The sequence below is a fragment of the Procambarus clarkii genome, chromosome 27 (assembly GCF_040958095.1).
Source record: "Procambarus clarkii isolate CNS0578487 chromosome 27, FALCON_Pclarkii_2.0, whole genome shotgun sequence".
Lineage (NCBI taxonomy): Eukaryota > Metazoa > Arthropoda > Malacostraca > Decapoda > Cambaridae > Procambarus > Procambarus clarkii.
The window spans coordinates 30,323,169-30,333,714 of record NC_091176.1 but is presented as its reverse complement, the minus strand read 5'-3'; the positions used below and the strand labels follow the sequence as shown (position 1 = coordinate 30,333,714).

Below are 10,546 nucleotides of genomic sequence, written 5' to 3'. Positions count from 1 at the left end.
TTAGGAGGAGCGCTACTGTAAATGGAAGAAAGCAGTTCTGATAGTAAGGTGCAGAACTTTGGTCTAGTTCCCATGAGTGAATCGTGTGTGGCCAATATGTAACCTGTAGCAGAGTTGCCACCTTGCGTTACAGTGCTAGAGGGGGAGGCCAGAGGTCGCAGTTAATGGTATTTTTTTTTCCAATACACGACAATCTGTCTCTCTAGTGGTTGCGGAATGCATTTTGAATGACTCAGTAGAACTCTAAGAAAGGAATAGCATTTTTGGAGATAGGACCTATATGAACAAATTCTTTAGTAGCGGCATCTGTGAGTTAATTATAGGCAACGCCAATATGGCTTGGGGACCCAGCACAATTCTACAATAATATACCTACCACAGAGGGAGAATAGCTTGTATAGGATATGTTCAAAACATGATGGAAAGGGTTAACCCCCACACTGCACAGAGCGGGTTTAAGCACTAGATCAAAGGTGCGCAGAGTGCCTCGGGGCGCTCATAGGTATAGCGTAGGATTAAAAAGTTCCACGTGGTTACTCGGGTATGAAATGGATGCCTGAGGCCTCCTGGTTTTGGGGCAACCCGTCCTCTTAAAAATAACGTCACTTTTGGCTCGTATGCGCGATATGGCTAAATTTGGACGTAATTTGAAATGAAATCGACTCACAAAAGTGACGTTCTGTTCCGTTTTCTATTTGAGTCGGCCGGCCTACGCGCAGAGGTTACGAGAGAACACTTTAAATTAACGTTTTTCATAACATTTTGAAACTTTATGAGAATTTCCTGCCCACCTAACCTATCAGAGGACCCTTAACTTACTGTTGTTGAAAAAAAAAATCCCAAATTTATTTTAATTTTCAAATTACGTCCAAATTCGGCCATACGGGCAAACGGCCAAAAGCGACGTTCTTTTTAAGAGGACAGGTTGGGTGGGGAGCCCCAGGTTTAAGGTAACAATCATGTCTGATGCATCATCTACGAGCTCCCGGTCTACGGTCAGCCGCTGTGTTGCAAAATGACTTTTAGGGGACAAAATAGAAGACATGTTGTTTGATGAACGACCGATTACTGATGATTTAGATTACAGCACAGAGAAGTACTGTCATCATTTTCACCCCATTCATTCCTTCCTTAAGTAGTTAGGGTTAATCCCGTGTGTCTTCGCCCCCTTGTACTTGGGAGCCACTGCCCACCCTAGGGGCCCCCAGTCTACCAAGGGCTGGCCTTGAATTGCATCCCTGGCGAGTGGGGAAATCCAACCTCACCTCTGTTGCTCTCGGTCGGACTTGCCCACTGTGACACTGGAAGAATACACAGGTAAATCCTTACCTCTTTAAGTCTAGGTCGACAGCTGGGTGTTCATACTCGTGTCCCAGCAACTCTCCTCAGTGGTCTTATTTGTTATTACAAACCAAGGATTCAATGTCAGATGCAATGCAGTGCCACATAAATGGTCTACTCAAATAGCCCTAGAGACGAAGGCTCACTCAAACCCAGTATAAAAATTGATGATAAGTTTATTGAATAAAACTACACTGGATCCGCATAAAGAAGTGGAACTGTCAGACGGCGGCAGCACTCCTCACGCGCCTCTGGCAACACAGTCAGCTGGACGATTCAAAACTTCGATCCTGGCCTCTTGAATCCAGCCCCTTCCTCTAGCTGCCCAAAATGTCACAGCACCCACACACATACATTAATATATATTACCTCATATATATATGAATAACCTGGCACCTAGCCTAACGCTACCACCCTGGCAGTAATAATAAAGACAATGCTCATGACATGAATGATATCCGAGCTCACCTAGACCAAGGGGTAATGGAAGGGAATTTTTGTACCTTAACTCTTTCTACTACATAGTCGACATATCCTCTGGCGAGGATCGCTTAGGTCTACGGTCCTAGCGTTTGGTCCTCCGTTGATTAGGGTCCTTTACACACAAAGTCATCAGCCGACTTGTAGATGCGCGTCCTAGCCGTACTCACTCTGCAGGCAGGTCCTCCTCCTCCTGAGGTACTGGAGACAGGTCCCTGTGCACGCCGTCTTCTTCCTCCCACACTAGCACTGTAGACAAACTTACAGTTTGGTTCAATGTCTCCTTCTCAGTCTTCCAGTGGACTTGACCACGGGCACAGCAGCTCGCCTAATGCGTTTGAACGTGGCCCGTGGGGTTGAGGGGGTGTCCTCCCGACGTTCACCTCTGCCGCAGACTATCAGTAAAAGTGCTCTTGGCGCTCTAACACCAGCCAAGCTCTGCTTCCATGTATTTCACAGGAATCAGATAATCTCCCATGACGTCTGCGGTACTAATGCGGCTGCTTGAGTCCACTGGATGGGGCTTCCTAGCCTCCAAATTGGGACCTCACTCGAGCGTTTCTGCTCTTGATGACGGGCTGTGACACACTATGCCCGCAGCGCCGGACCGCTCAGAGCCCTCCACCTTGTGACGTCACGCATCCCGAGGGCTCCTCGTCATTTGTCTATATTGTCACGTGACCCAACCTGGCGTCAGAATCAACTAGCGGCAGGCGTCACGCTCCTTTGGCGGGAAGTGGAAAGCCTCGACGCCATTTTGTAACACCAAAAGGGCGTAAGCTACTTGTAAAACCAAACTAAATCGGCTAATTCATTGCCAACACGATAACTTTCTATACCTTTATATATATCAAAATGTTCCCTGAGCATCAGAGAACGTGCAAATCGCAGAGATATGACTCTTGATACCGGGACAGGAAAGACATAGGGGTGGGACACCATCACAGTACCTAATACAGGGGTCTGACACGAGTGATGGGGAGTATGCGGTGGATGATGTCGAGAGTGTGTACAGTACACGCACCTCGACCGGCCTCCCACGCTGCCCTGGGTCAACACCACTGGAGTTACCATCACCATCTGTCACCGGACGTAAGTCTACTGGGTGATACCACATGTTATGATTCATTTTCTGGATTCAATGCCATAGACTCTGATACAAGCAGTGATGATGAACTGAATACAATGGGGCTATGGTGTTACTATGCGGAGTTTTGCTGCCCCAGCACAAGCACTGCCCCTGCCCAAGGCAGCGCCAGCATCTCACGCGGCCTGATGACAATGTGTCCTCTACATCAGGTGTTTGTGGTAGGCCTGTACTATGCAAAACAGTCTAATCTCCTGGCATGCCCACGAGCAGCTCTAGCACAAGACGTAGTAGCCGTGGTGTTGGCACCCGTGCTGGTGGTGATCGTTCTGGTGTTGACCGTGGTGTTGGCACCAAAACCAAAAATACGGGTGTAATTGTTTGGCAGGATTGTGAGAATTTTGTCACACAAATTCCAGCATTTGATTATACAGATGTTGGTGTGATACCCTTATTCCCCTATACTAATGAGGATATGCCTGAAATTGATTATTTTATGGCATATTTCGATCAACCATTCATGGACCATCTCGTTGCAGAGACAAACCAATACGCTCTGGAATTCATTGACTCTGGAATTTTACCTGCCTCTGGATTGACACGTTGGAAAGACACGACTATTGAGGAAATGTATGTGATTTTAGCGTTGACCATGATGATGAGGCATGCAGGCAAACACATGATCCAGGATTTTTGGAATAAAGACAGCCTTATTCCTACCTCCTTATTCTACAGGAACATGTCTCGTGATAGGTTCCTGTTGCTTCTCAGGTGCCTCAACTTTGAGAACAATGCTAAGGAAGACAGACACGACAGACTGTGGAAAGTGCGGAAGATATTTAGTGAATTGAGAGGAAGGTTTCGTGACTATTTTGTACCAGCACAAAGTGTCTTAACTGATGAATCGCTAGTCCTCTTCAAGGGACAACTCGCGTTCAAGCAGTACATTCCATCAAAGCGGCACCAGATGAACAAATCCACAAGGGCAGTGACGAGGATTCGAACCTACGTCCGAGAGCATCCCAGACGCTGCCTTAATCGACTAAGCTACGACATGGTAGTTGTGTACAGCAACTTACATGTCGAAATGGACAAGATCCGCACGGCTTCTCAAGCAGTGTCGTGAAAACACTCATGGAACCGTTGCTGAACAAGGGGCATATCATCTTCACAGACAACTATTATACCAGCGCCTTGCTAGCCAGAGTCCTCCTTGTCCACAACACCGGCGAATGTGGCACTGTCAAGGCCCACAGGAGGGAAATGCTAGTGTTTGGCATTGGTATTGCAGTGGCTGATTGCCAACTGAGAAAGTGTGATAAAATGTTGTCAGTGTGCTGGAGGGACAGACGCGAGGACAACTATTCACTTTGCAACCTTGTTGCAAAGTGAACTTTGCAACAAAGTTGCTAATGTATAAACCTGATTGTGTCATTGATTACAATGTAAATATGCGGTTTGTAGATAAATGTGAAATGATGGTTGGTGCCGTCAAGTGCGTGAGAAAATCTGTGAAGTGGATAAAGAAATTGTTTTCCACCTCGTTGACGTTGCAGTGCTGAACTGTTTCAACACGTATCTCGTGAAATATGGCAGGAGACAACCTATCCGTACATTCAGTGTTGCTCTAGTGTCACAACTAATGGTGAGGTATGGGTGGAGGGCAATGTTGTGCCGCATGGGGGTGCCAGCAACAAGGCCTCACACAGTTCCAGACAGACTCAGGGGTAAAGAATACCTTGCTGTACACAAGCATGGTTATATGCCAAGCAAAGGAACATGAGAAAAGGGTAAACATCCCTGCGTTGTTTGCAAGAACACGCAATGTAGGGAACAGAAGCGAAGATCCATCTGCACCTGGTGTGTTGAGTGCAAAGTTGCCTTGTGATCTGTTGACTGCTTCAGTGATTATCACACACTTACGCAGTTCTAAGTGTGTTGACAGTGATGTATATAGTTTGTGATAGTGTACAGTGTGTTAAATAAGTTGCAAATGTAAATAATTGAACATATAATATAGAAAATATGAACAATATTTGTGGACACATTTGTGATACATGTAACACATTTTCTTTGAACAGTACGGATGTTCTATTTCCTGATTATTGTAAAGCTGTTCAATATATATAGAATTAGCCAGAAAAAAAGAAATGCATTTGTAAATGTACAGAAAAAATGATCATAAAATTATTTGCGGCAACTCGCGCTTGTTGAATCTGGTGCACGACTGCCTGCGGGAGGCTACGGAACGGACAACCACTAAGCTGTGACGGCACCCAACATTTTCTGGACACCACCGCGGCTAAAGTAAGTACATTTGTGCAATATTCTCAACATATATGTGATCAGGGGAGGGTATTTAACAATTTTCGAAGAAAAAATAATTTTGTCAAAGAATTTCTTTTCTGCGCACAGCAGGAATATCATATTTTAAGGCAACGCAGCACGGTGGTTAAAGAACTTCAGAGCCACATAGGACCTGCGAGAATCAGCTTAAAAACAAATGAACCTTGCTTCATAAATAGGAACTGGCATGTATACGAGAACACATTTTGTGTAAAATTAGCGAAATTGCATAAAGTTCAGCAGTAACATGAAATCGTTTACAGAGGATAGCGGCACAAAAAAGTTTGATAAGGAAAAATAACTGAGCAGCCAAAGCTCTCAGCAGACTTTGACTCTTCCGTAAAATGAACAGTAGCAAGTGAATGGCAGATAAACTGTTAGAAGAAAGACCATTTCATAATTGTAGAAAGACTCTCATGAGATATGCCAATACCGATCACGGATCTTAAAGCGACGCAACACCGGTTGCCTGAGTAGTTTAGGGATGCTGATTCCATGCCGTTGTGCACCTTTAATATTTTCTTCTAAGTGAATGCTCTGGATTGGAGAAGGATGAAAGGAACCAGAGCAAAATAAAGATTTGGGATGGGACGGGGGAAGGAATGGTGCCCAACCACTTGTGGACGGTCGGGGATTGAACGCCGACCTGCATGTAGAGAGACCGTCGCTCTACCGTCCAGCCCAAGTGATTGGACATGGGTCGATGGAGAACCCAATGAATATGTGAAACAGCTATAGTCTAGTTTAGATGGCATTAGAGAGCATAAACAAAAACTCGTTCACTATCTGCAAGTCCCCCTTCCTCCCCTCTAACAAGATATAGGTAAGGTAAGACCTTGAGAGCAAGGACCCAGAGATAATTGACATAGGACGACCAAGACAGGTTGAAGTAAGGGTCCAAAAACTTTGCATACATGCTGGTGAGAGTAGCATGGAAGGAGAGGTGTTGGTGAGAGTAGCATTTATGGAGAGGAACTGGTGTTGCAGGTGAGATAAGGTGAAACGTTATCTTCATCTAAGGTGCTGTTGCTACTGATAACTTGCATAACTTTTTAAATGTTTCAACTCTGTAGTCATTGACCTCCTATGAGTTCCGGCAAAACCTAATTCAGGTGTAAAAACCTGAATGACAGTGGCCTTGACGTTAGTATTAACAATGGACTGTAGCTAAATTGGAAAAAATTGGTTGCTGACTTTATATGATCAAATGTCACAATTTTGTTTGTGTTTTAGATGAATTAATTATTTATCAGACTAAATGAGAAATATAGGTTGTTGGAGTGTTTGTACCCAGGAAACATTTCTTATTTCAGAACATTTTAAAACCGAAATTTTAAATTTATATCAAGTTTAAATTACTTCACATCAATGTTGTATGCGAATTTGTAAAGATGATAATTAAACGTTCAAACATAAGGTCTTAAAAATAAATAGTTGAATGATTAAACGTAAACGGTTTTAAATGTTAATGCTATTCATTTAAATTTTGGAATTATTAGATTTATAAACTTAATTGAATTCTGATGAGATAAAGAAAAAGAGAGAAAAAAAGAGACAGAGTTTGAGAAAAAAAAAAGTGAGAGTGAAAGAGTTGGAGAAAAAGTAAAAGTGAGAGAGAGAAAAAGAGTTTGACAAAAAGAAAATGACCAGACCACGTGGGAGCGTAGTGTCACGAGGCCTATGTTTACATATATGAATCTAGGTATACTTGGACTATAGTGAACAGTGATACAGTAAATTAGTGAATGGTAACACAACAGACATAAGGAAACAGTGACTGATGGCACTTAGTGGACAGAGAAATATCCACGTGGAGTGACGACGGATCCACTGATGGACCTCGAAATAAGGACATCATTATATTCTCGCCTAGTTTGTGTGAACAGAACAACTTGGCTGGTAGGTACGTGTGAGGGGATGGTTCACCAGCTCACTTACAATAGTGCTCTTATGCCTGTGGGAGCCAGTACACTTGTTAAGTGCCCTGTTAAGTGGGCGGACTTAAGTTTGGTAACCAGCAACCGAAACATCTAGTGTTTGGGCTCATGTGAGAGCCCCAGTCCTCAGCAGTCCAGAAATGTTACCCTGGCCGGGGTGGCATGTCTGTGGACAGTGCTAGAGCTGATAGCATCATCTCATTGTATGGCATGGCGCTAGACAACTTTGCGCGGGAACAGCTAGGCCCAGGCGTGGGGTAAGCTGTGGGCCTCCCGCGCTCGCTGGCCACTTGAGACGGCCACTTGAGTCGTTGTCATGGAAACAGCCGCCATCTTAGTAAACATCGTGAGCCGCCATGTTGGTCGGCCATCTTGGAGTTGCCCTAGGGGCTATGCTACACCGTCGCTGATTGGATGAGAGGGGTAGGCCGCTGTATGCCTTCCTCTCATTGGTTATTTCGAGAAGGACGTGGTGATAGCCGTTGTGTAGCATCATTCTGAACACAGCTGCCACCTTGTCAAGACGCTCTCTGTAATCAATTCGGCCAAATTAAAGTATAGGGCGTCGTGGTGGCTGGACTACTCAACTGCTGATGCTTCCTGCTTCACCTACGACAACGGTCGTCACAGAATCCGCCCGAAGTCGTCGCTTGGAGGGATTTAAGACTTTTTTATGCAGGGGGTAGAGGTACAGTGATCTGGGATCGTGGGGAATGTGCATACGAGTAGCAACAGACTCGTGGATCCCATACCAGTGATGATTAGACTTGCTAGTGTCCTGTAGCAGTCGATGGGAACGGGGAAATTCGTGTCAGTGTTAAGTCAAATTTCCCATGTTGTGTGAGACGCTATTGTTGTGCGCGTCACCTGGGTATGAACGCTTCACTTCACCGGTGAGTCGAGGGTGCGAACTCAGCCGTGTTGAGTGGGAGGGGTTCGAGTGTGCGCCAAGTTTCCGTATAAGTACCACGTAAGGTACTACCGCCGCTTACGCCACCTGGAGCGAGCCAGCCACCTATAGCGGGGTGCCTGATGTATGGGAAGGTGTGTAGCCGGCAGTGTGGATGAGTAAGTACCTATGTGTGTATTTCTGGTGATTAGTAGTCTCTAAAGCTTGAATTCGAGGTCAAGTGTTTCGTCACATTGTCACGCAGCATCTGTTCAGGTGGAATGAATTGTGGGCGAGGAGATTAATCACCTTTGTTGTCATCTTGTCAGTCCAGAGGGACTTAAGTCTGGTGTACACAGACGTACAGTGTGTGTGTGTGTGTGTGTGTGTGTGGGTACACACGGGAACAGAGTATACATAGATTAGCCAAGGACTGAGAGGATGTCCATGTAATAATTATATTATTTAATTGTGGTAATCATTTTTGATCGACCGTGGGACGGAGTGATATCATTTCCATGTGTGGTCTTGCAGGTGTGGAATTCCAACACTGAGCGCTCAGGTATGTGTAACGCCAGTGATTCCTGGCAATGATTATTGGGGAGTGTACCACAGTGTGGTCTTAAATTTCTTGTATTGTTCCCAGGGCCGTGACAAGTGTGATTTATATAAATATATATTGTGGTTGCAGTATTAATTAACGTAATTTTGGTGAGTTTTGGTGAGTGACGTGGCTGTCTAGAGAGATCGCCACCGCTCTGTCGAGTAACGTAACTCTCGAGTGTTTATCGACATGCGTGATCGATAAATCACTCACCCATGTGATTTAAGGAGTGTGAGATTCTCCTTAGTGTTCCCAATAACGTTTGATAGCTGTAGGCTACATGTGTCAGCAGTAATTATAATTATTTATATATATATATAATCGTAGTGTCACGGTGCCCAGTGTTATTGAGTTATTTACTGTGAGGTGATTGAAATATATTGACCTGTGTTCTAGGGGGTTATTGAGAGCACTGGGGTCATTTGCAACAGTAAGTGTGTGCAGTATCCTAATATTTGGAAATTAGAGTACTTGCCGTGTGTGTTATTGCAAAGGGGGTTGTTATTTGATGGTGATTGTTGCTAGTGTTGAGCAATCACCGTATGTGATTGCAGTTCAGTAAAGCCATTGTGGGGCAGTGTTCTAGAGGGTTCATGTCCTGTATGTTATTTTACTTGGTTCTGCAGTATTGTCATAGCAACCGGATTGTAACGTAAATCACTGTGATTTGTTAGTGTGATTTGTCATTGTCGTGGGTGAACTCGGCTGTAGACGAGTACTTGGGTACACATATATTCTCCTGTTATCTGGTAGGACATCGAAGTCCAGTATTCAGTGAGGTGATTGCGAGGCAATTAATATAACGTAACCAAGGGAACGCCCATTGCTTTAAGAGAATTTGTTCTTTGACAATTTGAGTAACGTAGAATGCGTTTGGGTTAATTTACATTCCTGTAAGCAGCTACGGTAGTTTCGAGGAGCCTAGCCATCAGCCAGATAAGAATTAGAGTATTGTCTGTCGTAATTAACGGTCAGTGGGCCAGGTAATTGACGTGTTTCAGGAAGTCAAAGTAATTAACCTCGATCCTTGTTTGATCGACTTACACGAAGGCTACATTGTTCCATTAACGTAACGTCGTTATTTATCTGCCCGGAAGTACCGGCACTTGATTGACTCGTGGGAGGAGTAGCGTCATTTTAAAATAACGTAAACGTGGTGCTAATTACTGTAATTAGCCACCTGAATTGGTCTGAGTATGGAAGGCTTAGACGGAATTCATACCTTAATGTAAATTGCTGAGCCAGTGTGAAAGGTTGCGTATTTTAATTGTTTAATTATTGATCTTGAGGATAGTAATTAATTACTCTAAAGGTAATCACGAGTGATTACCGTTCTCTTAGCACTTTGGACATTGTAAATCAGAGTTTACCATCGCAGAGTGATTAGTAACCGATTAACGTAAATTAACGTAACTCGTAAAGAGATTAATCAGCTGTCTGGAAGTACAGGGATTAATGGGATTTTCTCACTGAATGCTCGACGGGTAGAGTGTTGTGTAATTTCCGCGTTACTAGTGACAGTTGTAAGAGTTGTTAATTTAACGTAAATGTTACCTTGTTATTAACGTAAATGTTATTGTGTTATTAACGTAAATCAATTGGTATTGATTGTTGATCGTCCGTGGGACGGAGTGTTAACGTAAGGATTAATTTGAGGAAGGGTGCTGGAGTTGCCAGTGAACCCATTAGTTATTGTTGTCATTGAAAGACTACCGATTTGATTGCATTGCAACCGCTGTTGCAGGTGTAGACTGCACTGAGGCGTAGAACAGTTAGGAGGTTACTGGAGACGTGTTTCAGAACCTACTGTGTCATTTGTTGTAATTGTGATTATAGATCTGTTAGTTCTTGTTTCTTGTTGA

At 44.1% G+C, this 10,546-nt stretch overlaps 1 protein-coding gene across 1 annotated transcript; it reads left to right on the top strand.

Moving 5' to 3' along the window:
• The first annotated feature begins 3,167 nt into the window (after nucleotides 1-3,167).
• LOC138369219 (piggyBac transposable element-derived protein 4-like) lies at nucleotides 3,168-4,034 on the top strand. The gene has a single exon (XM_069332159.1). It carries the CDS (start codon nucleotides 3,168-3,170, stop codon nucleotides 4,032-4,034), a length of 867 nt encoding a protein of 288 aa, XP_069188260.1.
• Nucleotides 4,035-10,546: the final 6,512 nt, after the last annotated feature.

Excerpts from the sequence above, each read along its gene's own strand:
- LOC138369219 (XM_069332159.1), top strand. The coding sequence starts at position 3,168 with ATGCCCACGAGCAGCTCTAGCACAAGACGTAGTAGCCGTGGTGTTGGC.